At 38.9% G+C, this 21,328-nt stretch overlaps 1 protein-coding gene across 1 annotated transcript in view; it reads left to right on the top strand.

Moving 5' to 3' along the window:
• Positions 1-21,328, top strand: part of gpc6b (glypican 6b) — a 78,413-nt gene that overhangs the window by 45,378 nt on the left and 11,707 nt on the right. Inside the window, exons 5-6 of the mRNA XM_031738604.2 lie at positions 5,827-5,957; positions 6,622-6,765. Of these exons, the coding sequence (XP_031594464.1) occupies positions 5,827-5,957; positions 6,622-6,765 (275 nt within the window). The remainder of the gene's footprint in view (positions 1-5,826; positions 5,958-6,621; positions 6,766-21,328) is intronic.

The raw sequence follows: 21,328 nt of genomic DNA, 5'->3' as shown, positions 1-21,328 counted from the left end.
TTTCTCTAAAATTGCATGTTTCCAGATTAAATGTCAGTAATACAGAAATAGCTTTGCTTTCCTATTTAAAGTTGCTAAAGATAGATTTTTATTTTCGCTTACCAGAAATTGCAATTATCTTTAATATCAATCTAAAATAACATTTGTGAATTTTAGTGTCTGTGTGTGTGTAAAATGTAGAAACCTAGCTGTGAGAAAACCTTTAAAACTAAGAGCTGAAGAGACTATATTACATAACTTCCTTACACAGGACTTTCTTCTGACCGAGTACTGACAGCCTGTACTACCCTTGTGTGTCATTTGTCTGCAGAAGTCAAATAATGTAGAACATACTGTGCTTTTCTCAAGGCAGCACCGGGTGAACATTTGGAGGTTTGTGTGCACTGGCATCTGTAGGGACATTAATTTACATTCTGTTTTAAAGTTATTTGCTTGTCTAATCACTCACAGTTACATGAAGATGTGGTTGAGTGGATCTAATTACATATTCTCTTCCCACCTGTGCAATTAGAAACCTGGAGAAAGACAGGAATTTTGTTAAGAGAGAGAAATTATACTCTCCAGTGTGTTTATAACCAGCAAGGTCTATTATTGTCTTTGCTCAGAGCTGCATGGCCTGTCCAGATCACATCTGAGCATTGTGATGCACCCTGCAACATGAGGCTACAAAGTGAGAACAGGAGAGGCTGGCTTTGACATAATTGTGGGCAAAATACTAGAAACAGTCCAGTCAGCAAACCATGCACAAAAATTTCACGATATCTCCAGCCCCATTAGTAACACAATCTGATTGTGAATAGCTCGTTATCGGATTGTGCCTCTCGGTTTGATTAGCCATGCAGTACATTGTCAATGTTGCTCTTGGCTTTTGCATTTTAAGTCTTGCCTACTGTTTTCGATTGCTGCCATCATCACTGAACATGAATTATGCTAAATGATTAGGGCTTTGGTTTGTACAAGACTGAGCTATTTGAGTGGCTCTCTGTTAGCGTTTAGTTAAAAACACCACTGGGGCTAACACTGAAATGCTAACATATGTCACAATGACATGGCAAAAATGCTGCGGATTAGAAGGCTGTTCTCTGTGTTGCCTGCTAACTGCTTTTCTGTAGCATTTAACAGACAAACTTTAGTAATCACCAAATAAACAAACAAAGTGCAGCTAAAGGTTAAGGCTAAGATAAAGAATTTCACATTTTTTTTAGTTATAGTGCAAAAAAACACCAATAAATCATTAAACTAAATCCTTTGAGGAGTAAAAAACTGTTGCTTTTTGTTCCTCGTGTATCAGTCTCAATATGTCAAGTTCATGCATGTGTCTGTTTCCCTCTTTAGTAACTGTTTCTCGCTTACATCTCCCCACTTGTGTCATTGTCTTGATTGTCTTCAGCTGTGTCTCGTTACCCTCCTGCTTCCGATTCTTGTTTACCCAAGTGCTGCGTTACCTTTGGTCTCTCTCTCAGTGCCTGTAATTCTGTCCTGCAGGATTCTTTCATCATGTGACTTGTGGGTTCAATTTTGTGTCGCCTTTTTTGGATATTGTTTTGTTTTGTGTGTCCTTTTTGCAACCAGCCTCATTAAAAGGCTTCCTTTCCGTGAATCCTGCCTGCCTCCTGCATCGAAATTTTACATCCTCTACATTTTACTCCAAATTGTGTGCATACAGTTGTCAATCTCCTAAGGACGCTAAGGAAAAAGTCTCTTGACTGTCTTATCTAATCTTGCACTAGATGTGTACAAGATTGTTTGGGTTTTTTTGCCTCATGTTAGCAGTGGAGGAAATATTCATCCAAAGTCACAAGGCTGATCCTTTGTACCTTGAATAGCAAATTTCGACAACAGAGATATTCCATCTGAACCATAACCTTGAAATTTGTGGTAATGGAAAAGTAAATTAATCTTTTAAAGGAATATTTAAAAAATCATTAGCATTCATCCTGTCCAGTCTACAGGAACTGGAACTGGTTCATGTCTTAGCATGCTGAAAAGAGTTTACATGTGTTAATTAACTGATGATCTCTAGTAAAAGATTTTTTTTATTTAGGGTTAAGATTTAGGCCCTACCTTTTCTAAATAAAGCCTTGTGTGTATTTATAGTCATTTATCAAGTGATTAATGAACCAAAACGTCTAAAAGTTGGTAAGGTACAGTTTTTGTTTTTTTTAAGTAGCCTGTTGAAGACCTTTTTAACATTTGATGTAAAAAAAAAAAACAACCAAACAAACAAATAAAAAAAATAATAATACTTGATATTATTTTTTGTTTATGGCTATTAAACCCTGGACTGTGCACATATGTCTATGTTCAAGGACTCCTTTTCTTGATTGCAACTATGTGTCCAAGGGACAATATGCCTTTTTTTTTCTTCCTTTCCATTTTTATACCGTTTCATAGCACTATTAGTTGGTTGACTGAACCACAGATGAGGTATGCTTTACAGAATCCAAATTACACTAGAGCCATTTTTCATCCTGTGGAACTCTTCACAGGCAAAGAGCCATAGATGGGCTTGTTCACTTTCCTTATTTGTCCTTGTCTGCTGGAGGTTGCCGCTGGCTGACATAGCCTGAATTTAAGTGGACATCAATCTCGATAAAGAGGCAGAGGCAAGAGTAAGGCGGGGCAAATAAGCATGTTTCATATCACAAACCGAAATATTAACCTCCAATTTGAAGAAAAAATAATTGGCTCATGCTGTGGTTTCGAGGCATGGTGTCTTTTAGATTTTTGTGTCTCTATCCAGTAAGTCACAGCTGTAAAAACCCCAGCTCAGAATAGGACAAGATGTGTCTATTTGCATGGCTGTGTCGTGTTGATAACAAGATTTCCTCTGGCTGGCCAGTAGCCTATCTCAGTGGCGCAAAAGTGATGCAGGGAAAATTTGGCTCAGAGTGGCAGCTGTGCCACAGTGGACTGGACTTCCTGCACTCCTCATAAATGAGAGTCATTAATTCTCCATGTAGGCAGAGTTTTTCACATGTAGCGCAGGAGCCCATCTCTCTATAGGACACAGCTATAGCCCTAGCCTCACTCAACCCAGAACCACATCTTATTCTCCGGCTTTCTTCTTTCCCTGCCTCCCCCCGTGACACTCTCTGCTTTCCCTCAGCTGTGTATAAAGACAAAGTTCCCGGGCTAGCTCTCTGTTTGTTGAGCCCATCTGATAAGTTGCAGATAAGTCACCACTGCTGGGAAAGATTGCCATCGTTTTTGATCCTGGAGGCACTCTTCTTTTCTCCTGCGATGAAATACAAGTTGCTCCCAGTTGGCGCTGTTGACCTAAATTTTCAGTATTTGCAACTGAGAGCTTTTAAGCTTGAATTTAGATATACTTACCTGTGTTTGTTTTTGTGTGCAGACATACCTGGGGCAGTTGAATGAATTTACATTATAATCAGATTAAATAACAAACAATATGGAAATGCTAAATTCAGATTTTTTTTTCTTTTTTTAAAGGAATATAAGGACACAAAAAGAAAGCAGTCAAATTAAACTGCAGTACACTGTTAAAAAATAATTTACTAAAAATGATTGCCATAGCTGCTATTAGACAAACAGCAATAATATTTTTCTTTGGCCCTTGCAGGTGTTTTTTTACACTTGGACCATATGGTTACACAGTTGTACACTTGAAGTGCTGCTGTAGAAAACCATTTGGCACTGATGTAATCTGTATATTAAGATCTCAGCAAGAATCACAGGCCATTTGCAATTCACAGAGTAAACAAACAGAGGAGCTCTTCAAAGGCTCTGACTTTGACATAATTGGAAAGGAAATGGAAGCAGAGCTGAGCTAATGTTTCTCAGCTTTTTTCCCCTGCCATTAGTGATCTTAGGTCCCAGAAGAATGAAAAGCTGGACAGGTCTGCTATCAAAGCACTAAAGTGTAATTTAGATTTTCTTTTTTTCATTTGTTTGTTTTGTGTGTTGGGAGGGGGGTATGTACAGTATTTGCACTACAGTATGTTTTGTCATGTCTGCAGCTGGCTTTTTATGTAAGGTCAATTATTTTTGTTAATGTTTTCTTTTTAGTCGCCATTTCTGGTCTGTTCCCCATGGAATGTTATCTATTCCTTCACAGTTTGGGACTACATTATTTTATTTTCCTATGATGGGTGGGGCGGTTGGAGTAGCAAGCCAAAAGAAATACATAATTTATTCTTCAAAAACCAACAAGCTACTTTTTGAATTTTGATACAGATAAAATAAACTGTTAAGGGAGTCGTGGAGCATGTACAGTGAGACATCATTGTTTCTGAAGTCTCCAAATGACAGGATTATTATATTTAGGTACAAAGTAATTGTGGAGTACTTATCCACAAACCAGAAGGCTGGTTTGTGGATGGAGACGCATGTTCTGTACTGTCTGCAGAAATGGGCCTTTAGTTATGAATGAGTGGTTTGGTGATGTCCGGTTACCTGTGGCACGGCAGTCAAACTCAGAAGTGCCAGCATACAGACTCTAGCACATCAATATAAATCAACATTAGCAGTGTTTCAGTTTACTCAGTGAGCCTTTAAAGGGCAACAGCAGTTTGCCTAATTAGTCTGAGGTACTGTGCAATGTGAACCATACAGAGTTGTACATATTAGATCATGTGAATGCAACATCCTTTTGAAAAGCTTGCAAATATGTTCATTAAAAATGATGAAAACAAGTGCAGAGGATATGTTAAGTGTATCATGTTCAACAAGGGCCTCTGGCTTGTGTCCACACAATATTAATGAGCCATTGACCTTTTTCACAGCGAATGTAAATAAGTGCTTGGCTTTCAAAAGTTCTATTAAATCAATTACTCATCAGCACTATTCACTACATGGAGCCTAACAGCATTTTGTAGACTTGATTGAGTTGATCTACATAAAAATTGAATTTGCCTCAAGAAGCATTCATGCTTCGTAAGTGTGCTTGCAGACTGAGATGGGAAGGTGGTAAATGACAATACTGTGCAGCAATCAGAAAAGAAGATGCAGTAGTTTGCAAATTGTAAACTGTTTGTGTCCTTTTTGGAAAAAGCTCCACGACAATATAGCAAATACTGTCATGTTTGTTTATTTGCTCATTTGCAGAGATGTAAGCCAAAGAGAGGAAACACATCTGCACTTTTAAACCTGAACGGCAGTGTGTGTGTGTTTTCATAAATAATGAATTAACAATTCCTACGGAGGTTGACATATTTTTTCCAGTCAATTAATTGTTTCAGTATTAATTAGAGGTAGGCATAACATTGCACCATTAGTACAATTAGTACCATTTTATTACTTTTTCTGTTGTTTTTCACCTTCTGTGAAAACCAAAAGAGCCTAAAACACCATCAACTGAAAGCAGCTTCAAAATAAAGAGAAAAATATTCAAAAACCTTTTTTTTAATTTACCAGTTAGATAAAACTATGCACTGCGTTTGGAAAACACAAACCCACATAAACAAAATGCGAGCGGTTATAGCTGGTACCTAAATAAAGACCCATTGCAATTGCACACCACTGAATTGAGCAGCACCGCAATGTAAATGAATTCAGGGACATGAGTGGAGACTTGTCTTTGTTCTTAATGATTGTGGTTTCTGTTTTCACAGTGAATTTTTGGCATTGTGTCAATCATACAGTATTTTTCTTGCAGTGTGTTCTTTACTATTATTGGACTGCTACTTTCACCAAGTATGTAAACAGGCCTATGTAATCTGAGATGGACCTTGCAGTGCAGTCATTTTTTTAAATAGTTGCTATACTGACAGTTATTTTTGTCTGTGAGCGCTTTACCAACTGTGTGTTTGCACCTTTGCTCTTCTTCCTCTAACACCACACCTTTTTTTTTATATATAACAGATGCCATGCTGCTGGTGGCGCAGAGGCTAGAGGGACCTTTCAACATTGAGTCTGTCATGGAGCCTATTGATGTCAAGATTTCAGAGGCCATCATGAATATGCAAGATAACAGTGCCCAGGTCTCCTACAGGGTATGTCAATTAGGTACATTTCTCTAAGAACAAAAGTAACACTTCAGACAGGCTGTTGAAGTCCAACTTCGTCACAAAATGAGGCAAAAGCTTTGCTGGAAGTCATACTGGGCTGTGACTAAGGTGTGGATTACAACACGTTCTAATTATGTCCAAATTTAGGTCTTGTATTTGAATTATATGTTTCAAGTTGGTCAGATAATCTTAGTTCAACTAACAGTAGTTAATGTGTTTCCTGTGTTTTACTGCATTTTTCTTTGCCCACAAAATTGTAGACAGAAAGGGGAAGAAGAAAAAAGTCTAGGTGGTTGTGAAGAATATTTTTCTGCCTACACTGAATTAGATGCCAGTTCCCATTCAAAACTAAATGCTCAGTTGCCTTTCCCATGCAGCAGATGGCCGTTTTGTTTATGGCTTAAGTATATGTGGTGTTTTACCAGAAGCCCGTAAAAATTTAACTCAAACTTAAATAGCACTGGTCACAGCTCCTAGTCGGATCACCTATCAACATGGTTACCTCAACTTGACGTAAAGCACTGTCACACCGGTAGTCAGGGGTGAATCATTCACAAGACCTTATCCAAACAGTGTATTTTACCTATTTTCTGCATCCCAAGTAATTTAAACTGTTGACAGTTGGGTACCCATGTTCTTGTAATTGCAGGTCTTTCAAGGCTGTGGTCAGCCAAAACCCGCAGGAATCACTAGGTCTGCTCGTGGTGTTTCGGATGTGTTCAACGCCCGCTTCAGGCCCTACAGCCCAGAGGAGCGGCCTACCACTGCAGCTGGCACAAGCCTAGACAGACTGGTAAGGAGACAAAAGCCAATGCTTTCTGTTTTCAGACAAGACACTGCTTCAGTGTAAACATCATTTATCTTTTTGACTTGACACTGTTGATTAAAGCTGGTGATTTGCCATGGTAAGCCCCTGGAGCCGGAAATTAATTCTTTGTACTTGTCCTCCATTCAGACCTTTCTATCGATTTGTGTTTGTTAACGAATCAACAGCTTTACCCAAAGACGGCATGGGAAGGTGTGATGTACTGCATTCACTGCCCTTCTCATCCCCGTGCACTTGGCAAACAGAGAAGGGGAAGAAGGGAGATGGATAGATTTTTGTGAGGCTGACCATATCAATTCCTTCTTGAAGGCGCACCTTTATTTTCTGTCAGATAATCTGTATGTTTGTTCAATAGGGTCTTGATACATGAATTTCCATCTCAAAGAACCTTGAGACCTAAAATGCTGCATCGGGGTAAAGGTTAACATGGGGGTGGCAGTCCAATTTGGCTGAGAGACAGCTCTGCTTGTGTATTACTCCTGCAGCATCACTTCCTTTTACCCTTCCTCTCTTATACCTGGCCTTTTTCGCATTGAATCTTTTCAAAATGTATCTGCTATGTTTGTAATATTTAACCTTGAAAAGGGGAAAATTATTCAGTCTGTTTTGGTGAATGGCAGCCTCATTTCTCATAGTTTTTAAAACCTGCCAAATCGAATGTCTTAGTTCTCTGTGTGAGGTTAATAATAGGTTATTTAGTTAATGGGTACATAATTTGAAAAGCAGCCTTTTTTTGCCATCTGGCTCTTGAAATCCCCCAACAACAAATGAGCTATTTGTTTTATTCAGTCCTAATTATGTTTTTTGCACTTTATCTAATTCATTCTCGATGCATTTTTGATGTCTTATATACAGCAGTTGGCTTTTAAGCTTTATATGTCCGTCAGTGATTTCTCCCACCTACGCTGAATTAATTAAGACTTTCTGTTTCCCTGCCTTTATGCTGCAAACCAGAGGATTGTTTGGAATGCGATGCAACACAGTGTAAGGTTCAACATTTTATACTTATGTTTTTGCTGGGACCGTTATCTAGCACTGTTTATGCATTAACTGCAAGGAAAAATTATGTTTTTTTATATTGTGTGGATGGGGATGCACAGGACTGTATTCAAAGCATTAGAGATTTCTAGCAAGCAAGCATTGGGACTTGTAAATCCCAGTGGTATGCAGCACTTGGTGTGCTAAGTGTCATACTCTCATTTTCATCTCACAAGGGATTCAATGTCAAATACTCTCATTAAAATGTTTCCTGTGATTTATAAGGTGCTCTAATGCAAAACTCTTCGAAGCTTGATAATGTGGTATATCGTGGCATCAGAAGTGTCAGCTGTTAAGCACAGCGTTTTACAGTTGAGTGGCTAACACCGCAGGGATTGTTGAACACATGCCACGGTGTCCTCAGCTAGTCAAGATGCCTCTCCGAGATCCAACATAAACGTTCATCAACCGCCACATCTATTCGAGACACATCCTAGTCCAAAACTCTCATTGCTGTAGCTAATAGAGTCAACTCCACAAGGATCCCAACCAGTCAGCAAATGACCTGCTCCGTCACAGCTGACAGAAGGGAGAGCTGTGAAGACTTGGTGGGGGAGTGTTACGAGCAGCAGCAGCTATAATGGTACAGTGATACGGGGGCACCAGACTGCTCCCGAATAACTAGGCAATAAGCCTCCTTAGAGCTTCTCGCAAAATGGAGCTCAGTGGCAAGGGTCTTATTTTTTGACATACTATTACTAAACCAGTTTACATGAGCAGAAAATTCCATTATCAACATGCCTGAAGAATCCATGCTGATCTGGCCACAAAATGCTGCAAATCTATAATAGGCTGTACCATGTGTTGTTTGGCTTATGAAAAATAAAGAAAGATTCTTGACTTATCTTTTAGTTTGGTCCAACTCATGTCCATTGTTTCAGTTCAAAGTCAAAACTATACTTCCCACAGATATGTGTGGCTGGGGGAGGTGGGGGCGCTACCTCAGGAGTTAGAGTAGCTCATCTACTAATCAGGAACTTGGTGGTTCGATCTCTCGCTGCTCCAGTCTGCAAACTGAACTCTCAATGCGCTCACTGGAGTATGAATGTGTATGACTGTTAGATAGAAAGCACATAAATGTAGAAAATAGCGTTTGTATGGGTGAAAAAGATATGTTGTATAAAGTGTTATATTAAGTTATGTATATACAAATATAAATGAACCAGTCAATTTACCATATGTTTGCTGTTGGTATCCTCCGATTCAAATGTGCATAATATGCAATATGCCTACTGAGCTATATTGACTCATACTGTGTGATAAAATGCGGGTCAGATTTTTCGTGGCAACTTGAGGGGAACCAAAACAAGCCCTCAAATTAACTCTGACATTTTCAATATTATTGTGAATTTGTTAACAAACACTTCCAGCATATATCGAGCAACATTTGCATAATTCAACCAATTTGATGGGCATATCCTGTCCTTTTAGCTTTATTTTAGATCTCCACTAATTCCCAATAGGGAATAGCTGTCTCTTTACCACATAGCTGCTTCAGTCAGTTGTTTAAGGAGACTTTGTCTGCCTCATGCTTGATACTGACCAGACAGACAATGTTTTCACTAAAAACACTAAAAATCCGCCTATAAAGGCGTGGGCTATAACCCAAGTAATTCAAGATCATTCTTTTTAACTTGTGTTGGTCTGGTTTCCATTTTAAAATAGATGATGAATTTTGAGTTATGTCTGGAATGTGATGCTTCTTAAGACTGAGAATTATGTCTTCATTTGGTATATACTCAAGAACACCATATCAGTATACTCCTTTTTCCATGTTTTGTCATCACTGTAGTAGTCCTGATCTGGTTTTAAACATCCAGGATCCAAACTGATCCAAAGAAATGTATTTTAATCTGCCCAACCTAGAATGTGATGCCATTATTCATCAGGCTTATTTCATCTTGCAGTTTTCTGTTCTTCCTGGGGCATTGTTTTATTCTTGGACACCAGACATATGTATTGAGCAGTCAGCTGTGGAGTCTGATCTCATAAAATATGAGATTCCTAAAATGTCATTTTAGGAATTATCACTGCAATTTTTTTTTTCCTTTTGTGTGTCTTTACACAGCAGGAGTGACATCCAAACTTTCAGTTTTTTCATGTGTCATTTCATGTCACAAAATAGAATGCAAAAACCTTAAAATGCACAGACATGAAGTGAGGAGCTATTTATACATAGTTCCATTTTAAACTAAAACATTCTGTGGAAAGATCCTTGTGTGAAGTCTTGCTTCAGTTTTTCAATGCAGCGTTGCACAAAAAGCCACTGCACCTGCTGTTGTTAGTAGAATGGCTCTCTTTTGTACCCGTATACCCTTATGCTCAGAAGCCTATTGATGCTGTTGTGATCTTTCCCATCTTTAGTCTTGTGAATCTGTTTGGTTTTGGAAAAAAGTTGACAGACAATTTGGAAAACATGAAGCAAGAGAAATGCTGGACAGATAACAAGTGGAAGCAAATTCACATACACAATCAAAGTGTGTTAATGCGGTTCATCTATTTACAGTACAATTTTAAAAAATCTATTAGTTACAAAAAAAAATTACTTGGCTGTATATTAAATATCAGGAGCTGATTGAAGTCCAGAACGTCAGCTTTCAGAAACAGAAGGTAAAAGCAGTAAAGTCCTTGCATCTCAAGGAAGGAAAGTGTTTTGTGATGTCCATGAGCTCTAGACCTTCATTCAAGTATCACTAACAGTCCTTATCTTTAACATTGTTTTTGTTCAATTACTTTTGAGCATTTAAAAATTGGAGATGTATAAAATGGTTACAGTCATTTTATTAAAGCCTATGTAGTAAAGATGAAAGTCTGCTCTTAAATGACATCTTGATTGGTGGATTTGAAATCTACTGAGGAGGTGTGCATAAACAAAACAATATTGACACAATATACTTTTGATTCCTGATTCAGTGTACAGTGGTCTACCTTGGATGAGTGAATGTGTTTTAGATGTCTCATTCATCTACTGTGAAGTCCTGCATTTTACCTCCAGCTGTCAAACCTCTAACTGTGTAAAACTGGTTGTTAGCATCCAGCCAGCAATCTAATGTCGGAAAGCGAGACCATGGGAAACAAATTGTCGTAAAATGCATGAGTGGATCTGTGACAAAGTTTTTGTTTATTTGTACATTTCTACCTCCTGAGAAGTCTGATGTATTTCTGTCAAAGTTCTGCAGTTGAGAAAACAGCCTGTAGGTATGTGTTACAGTATTCCTGGTTTGTTAAATACATTTCACTGCTGAGGTTAGGTATAATAGATTTATATATGTAAATAGTTCATTATGAAAACTTGACTGAAAACATAGTACAAAAAGTTAAACACAATCCATTGAACTTAAGTTACCAGGACTTCTTTATAGCCTCTTTTCCACTAATACCGACTCGATTTTACTCAACTCGACTGTACTCTACTCGGTGTTATCGTTTTCCATTACAATTGAGAATCATGGGTCATTATAGCAACACAGTAGAAAATCCTGTGACGTCATTTTTATGTGACACAAATACAACAAAACAATGAAGGACGTCGAGGCGTCGGTAAACTTGCTGTTCAGCTATGGCTTTTTGTCACTCTCGGGGACCGCAGTGTTGGTTTTTGTGCAGCCATCCCTCGTTGCCAGGTTTCAGAAAAGAAAAAGGTCTGATTTTTGTGAAGGAGTCGCTCTCATGACTCATCGAGTGATGACTGGCCAATCAGGTACTAAAAAAGTACCTTGTACCAGGCACTGCTACCTAATGGAAAACACTAAAAACCACATCGAGTTGAGTAGGTTCTAGTGCAAATGGGTGTGTGAAAATCAACTGTCTAGTAGTGTTTATGAAATAATCTCTTACCCTACACTGGATGCTGTAATGCTGCAGTGCTGTACCAAAATACATTTGTATCACAGTACAACTTTTCCTCACTGAAAGTTTGGTCACAATTCTCTTCACATCAAAGCAAAAAAGAAAAGAAAAGAATACAAAAGCACAAACGTCAAACAATAGCAGCCTTTTGTAGCTCGGTAGAGTTGTAAAGCACTTTGGTCTTACTCCAAGATTTTTACAGTATGTACTGTATATATAAACAGAAACTGCTGCCTTGTTTTTACCTTAGTGCTTAGTGGTGTAAAGGTACAGCTAGCAGCTGTCTCCTGCCATCATTACTGTGGCTGCGTTTATGTGTTCATCTCGCAGCAGGGACATGACTGGGTACCCTGCGAGAACACATCTTTGTTGTCCCACACACTGTTCTCGTTTACATTCTGGCACAAGATAATTACCCATGACAGTGACACTGCTCAGCCCAGTGAAAGTTGACAGCAGTTTAAAGTGTCCTTTGATAAGAACTTCTTGTTTAGATTCACTGCTAAGTTTGCGAGTCAAAGAATGAGGAAGGGATGGCAGGGAGTGCCTGTGTTCATTTCTTCTGTTGCCTATAGAGGAGCCTGGAGGAGCAGGCCCACCTCCAGCTCAATGAGCCATGACTGTTTAATTGCCTGACATTCTGTCAGAGCACACACCCTCAAAGCTCTGAGAGAAATGGAGATTTTAAAGTCAAAAGAGGGGATAAAGGCACAACACACTGTCAGGCTCAGAGGTGCATTAAAGATAAGAAGCGGAGCTTTTAATTTGACATTTGTAACAAGTTTTTGTGCAGTTCAATTTAGTGTAGTTTTATAGGTCCTTTTTTTGTCCCCTTGTGTAATGCACAGTTCACAATTTATATGTATGGCAATATAGCACAACAATGAGTGCAGAGCACAAACAAGGCTAGACTGTAGAAAGAGCCAGTAGGGAACAATAAAAAATAAAATAAAGCCTTTCATCCATGAGTTTGTGCACATAGTACTGGACCCTCTTTTTGCATAGCTTTCAGAAGATGTTTTGGAAATATTAGAGATTATATTTATATATTAAACTAAATGTAATCCATGCACATAATGACTGATTATTAATAAATGAAAATAATTTAGCAAAAGAAGTCCTCCCCCTCCTCCCCATCCTGGAATTTGTTGAATTTTAAAAACACAAACATAACATTTACTCTGTTTATTTACCACAACTCTCAAATTTGTTTGAGTTGGTTCATTTCACATAAGACAAGGTCATTTTGCCACAAGAATCTTACAAACGGAAAGTAAATCGCAGAGTAACAATAGACAGAAAAAAGGGGGGAACAAAATACCCTGTTCTGAACTGGAGCGCTCCCTTTTTTGCATTACAAATGGCACTTGTAAAATCATGCCTCCACCGAGATGTTTGTTTCTTCAACATTCCTTAATATTCAAAATCAGCAATTACTTTTTTGTTTTTTCCCCTGCACACAAACAAAATAGCTTGATGAGTGCACACGTCAAATGGAAAAGCTATAATTGTAAATAAATTATAGCTCCTCTTTTTCTTTCCTCTTTTTCCACCGCTGCATAGAGCAAATATTTTTGAAAGCCAAAGTCAACAATCAACTGTGGCAGGTGACCCGATGACCGAGTGGTTAGGGAACATACCACGTGGGCAGCAACGCCGCAAGCTGTGAGCCTCTGGTTCTGCGAAAATATACTTGTCAGAACTCCTGCATAAGTTGTATAATGGTTTCACTGTGATTAGCTGAAATCTCCAAACTAAATTCCCCAAAAGTTTGGTGAAATGTAAAAAGTGTAAAAACAGATCGCAATGATTTGGAAATCTCACAAGCCCATATTATATTCACAATAGATTATAGAAAACATGCCACATTTAAAAAGGCATTTTGCTATTTCATGAAAGCTGCTAACTTATCGTTTGAAGTGATGGCAGCAACATATCTAACAAAACTGGGATGGAGGTAGCAAAAGGTAGGAAAACAAAACAGCTGGAGGAGGTCACTAATATGATTCGTTATAAAAAGAGCATCTCAGAGAAGCAGTTTACCAATCTGCAAAAAAAACAGTGTCAAACAAATTCGGAATAATGTTCAGTAAAATAAAATTGTTGAGACTGACTCCCGGTAATTATAATGTGCTTTGAGAGGATCATCCTAAACTACTGTTCTGGTCATTGGTCCACCTATACGGGGAGCTCTGTCTCACCTGCAGCATATAAACAGATGTTTATGATGCTATTTGTTGACTTCAGCTCTGTATTTAATACAGTGATCACAGATAAACTAGCACTGAAGCTTCGCAGCCTGGTAACTATTCACTGTGCTCTTGGATCAAGGACTTTCCCACCAACAAGCCTCAGGTAGTGAGAATAGGGGACAGTACATCATCCACACTGGCCCTGATTACAGGTGCACAGCAGAGTTGTGCACTCAGCCCAGACCTCTTGGCACTATCGACTACACTGCCACCCACTCTACAAATAACTTTGTGAAGTTTACAGACGACACCATTGTACTGGGTCTCATATCAGATAATGATGAGGCTCATTACGGAGAGGAGGTCCAAACAACCTGGTCCTGAACACCAGCATGACCAGGAGGCTCATTGTGGGGTGACTACAAGGGGTCGACAACACATAACATGCTCCCATCCTTGTACACGGGGAGGAGGTAGAATAGGTAAACAACCTTATGTTCGTGGGCATTCACATCACAGCTTGAATACATGTCACCTGGTAAAGAAGACCCAGCAAAGGCTCATTTTCCCCAGGAGCCATAAATGAGATGGGCTCCCCTTGAGCCTGCTGCAAACTTCTACAGAACCACAGCAGAAAGCATCCTCTGTCTCAGTATGTCAGTATAGTATGGCAGCTGCACGAAACAAGACAGAAAGCACTTGGCTTGGGCAGTGAGAACAGCACAGGGGATTGTGGGAAATTCTCTCACGGACATGGACTCAGTGTATGCTGACCGTGTCCAAAAGAAGGCCAGCTGCATTGCTGCAGACTCCACCCACCCACCCACCCAAGTAATAAACTGTCTGCCTTTTGGAAGAAGGTATAGGACCATAAAAACAAGAACCATCAGACTGAGGGACAGCTTCTTTCCCGGAGCTCTGAACTCTATCACCCCACCCTACCTCGCATACAGACACACAGACACACCTCACGCTTTAAAAGGCCGATACATGTGCTGGACAACTGCACTTTGTAACACGTAACTACAACACTACCTTATAATTGTTTCCCTATTGTGTATATTTGTTCATTGTGCCTGCGTCTTTTTAATTCTGTCTGGTTTTAAGCTAATTACCACACAGACTTTTGTTATTTGACTGCATAATGACAGTAAACAATCTTATTCTGTTCTCTACAATGTGTAATATCATGAAAAGATTCAGAGAATTGGGAGAAATCTCTGTGTTCAAGAGGGAAGGCTGAAAATCAATATCATGGCCATGACCTTTGGGCCCTCAGGCAGCACTGCATTAAAACCGGGAGTAATTCTATTGTGGAAATCTCAGCATGGGCTCCGGAACACTTCCAGTAATCACTGTCTGTGAACTCCGTTCACTGTGCCATCCACATTCGCAGTGCTGAAAGATTTAAACAGGTTTTACAGCAGCATATACTCTTATATAGTTTTCTAGGGAAGACCCTGCATATTTCAGCAAGATAAACTAAGACTAAACTACATACTGTATACTGCATCTATTACAAAAGTCTGAGCGATGAACTGGTCTGCCTGCAGTCCAGATCTTTGACCAGTTTAAAAGCATTTGGTGGACCATGAAATGGGGAAAACATGGCAAACACAACCCAGAACTGTTGAGCAGCTAGAATCCTATATTAGACAAGAGTGGGACACATTCCTATCCCAGAAGTCCAAACACTTGTCTCCTCAGCTCCCAAATGTTTACAGACTGTTGTTAAAACAAGAGGGGATGATACACAGTGGCCCACATTGGCCCTGTACCAACGTCTTTTAGACATTTACCATCAAATTCAAAATTGCAGGTTTTTAATGGTGAATTGTCTTAGTGCAGTCCTTAATGTTTATGATATATTTTTCTATGGCCTATACTGAAATAAATATGTGTTTATGAGACATGCAAATCATTGCATTGTATTAATGTTTTACACAGCGTCCCAACTTTTTTGGAATTGGGGTTGTAGTTTAGCATTTATACACTAGGATTTCTTGTTATTTCTGGATTAACGCACCCACTGACACCAATCTATCTGATCAGTGTTAAGTGATAGGACAACAAGGGCTACTTTGATGTGAAAAAATGACTCTTGTCCGTGAAAGGCTTTAAAGTTTTTATCTGGGAAAGTTGTATAATGCTGATTGCCTTTCAGAATAACTATGTTTTTAAAATCATGTGCGGTTCATGCATACATGTCTTAATAAACCTAAATTTAACACCTTAAATTTAAGGTGAGCACCCATAAACATAGAAATGCCATGGTTCACTAAGAGGTCTAGGTCCGGGTCCCGCCTGTCCTCCATGTGTAAACCTGAAAGAGAGGAGGGAACTATGACAAATAATCGTTCTGCACAGTGAAGGTCAAACATTCCAGTGAAGTGACAGTAAGCAACACGCTGCCCTCACTCCAGCGTTACTTTGTTTCTTTTTTGTCCCCTGTGCTTTACAGTAGGTGGGAGGACATCAAGTTAAAAATTCTTCTAAATTCTTGGTTAGGTCTCCCAAAAAGAAAAGATGGTAGCACGGTGGATCGATGGCTGTCTAGAAGCAAGCAGGTTTTGCACTTGTGATTTTGTTTACTTTAGATGTTTAAATTTCCTCCCACTAAAGCATACAGGTCAATAAATAGCTATTAGGTGTGACAGTGTGATTGTCTCTGTTTGTTGGCTGTGTGACAAGTGATCTGTCTGGGCTCTTCTTCGTGCATTTAGCAAAATGCACGGGCTGTATCCCTGCATGATTCGAATTAGGAACATATGAAGAATGTGAATGACTGAATAAAAAATTCAAAAGGCAGCTGTTCAGCTAGAATCTGATGATTTGTCTGAACTGCCAACTTGCATACTAAATCTCTTTTATGTGAAGTGGAAATGATGATTTAGCTTTTTTTGCTTTCATATGTAGACAAATGATCGTTTACACAGTTAGCACATGAATAACTTGGAAAGTAAAACCGTGTATTCATGTGCATTATCTTTGTTCTTCGCATTCCTTACCATGTTCAGCGGAAAACACTGAGTAACATGCGTGTGGTTTGTGAAGTCACTTGTCAGGGAAATAAAAAAACATAACCACTCCTTTTAAAAAAATCTTGACCCTAGCATTATATTTCTGCCATCCAGGGATATGACAAGCCACTGAAACATTCTTGTTTTGGATACAGCCTAATGGAAGTAAAGTGGGCCTATCCACAGCTCCTTTCTCTGAGTTGTTTTATTTACTGACTCTTACCAAAGCCATGCAATTATGTAGATTCCACAGATTCTAGCATAACTGATACTTTCGCCGAGACCACACAAAAATAAATAGTCTGGCAGTGCATATGTGGCATGATACTCCAGGACACTGTTTGACCATAAACGCAACGATTTTCTAGGCGAGGGGTGGCACTCGTGCATGAATGTTTGAGTGCTTAAATTAAAGCCCACCAAATGAAAACTATAGCTTGTAAATCCAAGTCACCACATCGGCACCGCCTGACACAGATTTGGTCTAACAAACTGTAACACTCATTATGTGAAAATGTGCTTCATTAGTGACTTCTTGATGGCTGTTTTGGAAGACCACCTTAAAACGTTCACGAGTTCCTTTTTCCAACTAACTACCTGTACAGTTGACAGTTGCTGTGCGGTGGTGGCTGTTTGTTTAGAAAACAAAAGGGCAAACCAAAAAGAACCAAAGCAGACAACATGTCAAGTCGACTCTTTCTTCATGAAACAGCTGTGTTTACAGTTGGTAAGCTAAAAGAGGATGTAACTTTCATTTAGAAGCATGGGACTCTGGTTAGCTTACAAATATGTAAACATGTGGAGTTGCACAGCGTGGACATATTCTAAAATTTACGATGGGCAGAAATCTTTAGAGCCACTGGTAGATGTGCGTTGCACTGTATGTTGTGCATGTGCTTTAAGAAACTTTTTTTTTTACTTATATGGTAAAACCACAGTCCTAAAAAGTAAATTTTTAAGCTTGGTATTAGTTTGCATGTTGTCAAAGGAGAAAAAAGCATAGCAGATCCAACCAAACCTGAGTAACTTGGGTGGATCTGCTATGAGATCCTGTGATTTTTCAATGAAAGCTCCTCGCTTTTCCCAGAAAAAAAAACATTTCTGTAGAAGAAGGAGAACAATATGTTTTTGAACTCACTGGTCACTTTATTAGGTACATTTGTTTAACTGCTTCTTAGACCAAATGTTTAATCAGGCAATCACATGGCATCAGCTCAGCACATTATGTTTAGAGACATGGACAAGATGACTTGCTGAATTTTAAACTGACATTGAGTGGTATTGGTCTGAGTTGTTCAGAAACTGCGGATCTACTGGGATTTTCCCACCTCTAGAGTTTACAGAGAGATTTGTCCAAAACGGAGAAAACATCCAGTGAGCAGCAGTTCTCTGGGTGGAAATGGTTTGTTGATGCTAGAAGTTAGGGGAGAATAACCAAACTGCTTTGAGAAGAAGGCAACAGCCACTCAAATCTCTGAATGCACAATACATCAAAGCATGAAGCAGATGGGTTACAGCAGACCACGCCATGTGGTCTTCTGCTGTTGCTCAAAGGTTTGCTGACAAACTGAGGCTGCGTGGACTCACCAAAATTGTAGAGGAGAAGATTAAGAAAATGTTTCGTGGTCTGATGAGTCTCAACTTCTCTTGCAGCATTTACATGGTAGGGTCAGAATTTGGCATAAAAGACATGAAAGCATGGATCCATCCTGTCTTCAATGGTTGTGGCCGGTGGTGCTGGAATGATGTGGGGTATATTTTCTTGGTGCCTCTTACTACCGACTGAGCATAGTTTCAACGCCAAAGCCTACTTGAGCGTTGTTACTAATATCACAAAGAACGAAGGCAGTTCTGAAAGAAAGAGGGGGCTACAAAAGTAAACAGATTTCAACTCAGAGACTCGGCTGCATTATCTTAATGCTAATGTCATGGGGGGAAAAGCAGTGACATCTAGTAGAGCTCTGGGATGAGTTTACGTTATTTATATTCTTTGTCAATTATGTGAATGTTGAAAAAAAATAATGAAGAAGCTTGTGGCGCTTTCATTGATTTAAAGATGAAGCACTTAGTTTGCCCTCAATCACTCGGTTGATTCTTAGGCTGACAATATAAATTTGCGTGGGAAGGCAGAGCCGAGAGGAATGACACATTGCTGATATCTGGCTTGCGGTACCACTGTGGACATGTTTATTCCTTGAAAAGAGCATTTAGTGCTTTTGGATCTATATGAAGGGTTTTTTTTAAGCCAGTCTGTGTGGGTTGTGTTACGTTGTAAATGGGTTTTTCCTCATCCATAGTACACTCTCGATGCCACATTTTAGGTCAAGATGACACATTTCAGATGACCAGTAACCACAAATCACAAGTTTAACGACAAGCAACAAGTTTGTTGCTCATAATAGCAAAAATCTGACACTGTTGTGAGTGAGAGTGTGGTTCTGATTGCATGGGGCAAACAATACAGCTTTTGAGAAAAAAAGGAAGTTGTTTATGTAAATGTGTAGGAAGTAGAGGCTGCTTTGAGCACATCGCCATCACTTCCTATGACTAAATTATATGTAAGATGAGCATACAGAGACATTTCCCATAGTGACACATCTCAATCAGGCTATCAGGGAACTGCAGCTGACAGTAATCCAATGCTTTATGACCTTGATCCTATAGCGATAAAAGAGACATTGCACATGCTGTATGAGGGCAAAAGGTGCAACAACCATAGAATACTTATCATCCATTTGTTACTGTTGTCATTCACAAGGCAACACGAGTAATGTTGTCAACAGGGTGGATAGAATAACAATGCTGTGTCTCACTGTAAGCTGGGTTGAACAAAACTTTTAAGCTAAAAATATAAGATGAAGAAGCCGTTTCACCAGAGGGATTTATTCTTCAAGACAATTTCATAACAATCTTATTGCATACGTAAGTGCCTGTGGGTGTAGGACAAGAGGTATAGATATTTATTTTGTTGAGAGGTGGTTCAAATTAAATTTCCAAGAGGACAAACTGTGATGTGTGTCATAATGTGAGTACGGGGCTTATCAAAGTTCAGAAAAGTATCATTTAGATTGTTTTTCAGGAGCCGGCTTAAGAGAAAACATAAATAATAAATAATTTGATAAACAAACTCAAAAAATACAAACTCAATTCAGAAAAGATTAACCTTAGGCAGTAAGTCTTTAGGCATTTATATATATATAAATGAGAATACAAAATGAGAAGAGCAAAGAAAATCTATACAGAAACTATGCAAACATGATCAGTGCTAGTCCAGTTTGTCCTCTTTTTACCATGCAATACTTAAAAAAATATCAAAAGGACATTTAGAGAAAACAGCTTACAAAAAGCAGCAATTACAGCTAGCGAGATAAAAATACTCTGTCCTGGATTATAGGTATTACGGTATTAAGATACTGCGTTGGCTATTCTGACCAAAGCCACAGAGTGCCGCGGTGTTGTATGAGAACATTTTATGTGACAAGAAAATCTCCAGTCAAAATTGTATTTTTTTTATTTGCTTTTTGAGCGTCTTAAAACAGCATGCTGTCCTCTTGTGCAGTCATTCATTTTGATAAATGTGGGACCTGACTCTGTTTGGCTTGCTGGTCATGCCACGATGGCCCAGATGCATCCATCTTTTAAGAGTAAAGGCAAAATATAAATATCAATAAAAAGACATTTAGACCACTTAATAATTTATCATTTTACTAAGCTTTAAATGATATACCGTGATCCTGTTTTGTCATATTAGTCTTCATTTTTGAACTTGGATACAGAGAGGAAATTAATACTGGCACAATAAGTTCTCCAAACCTTGTTTTTCACCACCTCTGAGATTTTTGCAATCCAAAATGCCAAACCGATCCAAAGTGATTCTCCTGATAATTTGCCGGTCTCAGCAATCCATTATTAACTGCTTGACTTTCTATGAAGTCAATTTTGTGACCGTTTTGTCTCACTATGCTTTTAATATCCCACATATCCTTATTATGGTTTTCTGAGAAAATACACAAAAGCAGCATATAAAGGATCCATGTAATCCCTTACATCTGCAATCCAGTTGGATAATTGTTTTAGGGATCTTGGCCAGATGCAGAAGCACAGCTTGTCCACAAGTATATGCTGTATATACAAGTTAAAAGGTCACATTATGCTCCATTTTCCTGCAGTCGCAAATCGGCCTATATATGGCAAAGATCCAAACATGACCCACCCTCTGGCGTGGAGATGTGCAAATTCCATTACATTTGTGGTCTAGCTTACAAAGATCACATACTTCATGCTACCAGATGGGTATAAGATAGTTGCAATGATAGATATGTCGTGAGTTTCTGCTGTTACAGACAGCTGAATGTTGCAGTGACTGCAGCTGCTGTGGAATTTTTTTTTGTAGCTGCAAATGAAATTTACGAAACCATAAACATGGTTTAT

Source organism: Oreochromis aureus, linkage group 16 (assembly GCF_013358895.1).
Source record: "Oreochromis aureus strain Israel breed Guangdong linkage group 16, ZZ_aureus, whole genome shotgun sequence".
NCBI lineage: Eukaryota > Metazoa > Chordata > Actinopteri > Cichliformes > Cichlidae > Oreochromis > Oreochromis aureus.
Note: the sequence above shows the minus strand (reverse complement) of the source record. Positions and strands in the feature narration are given on the sequence as shown.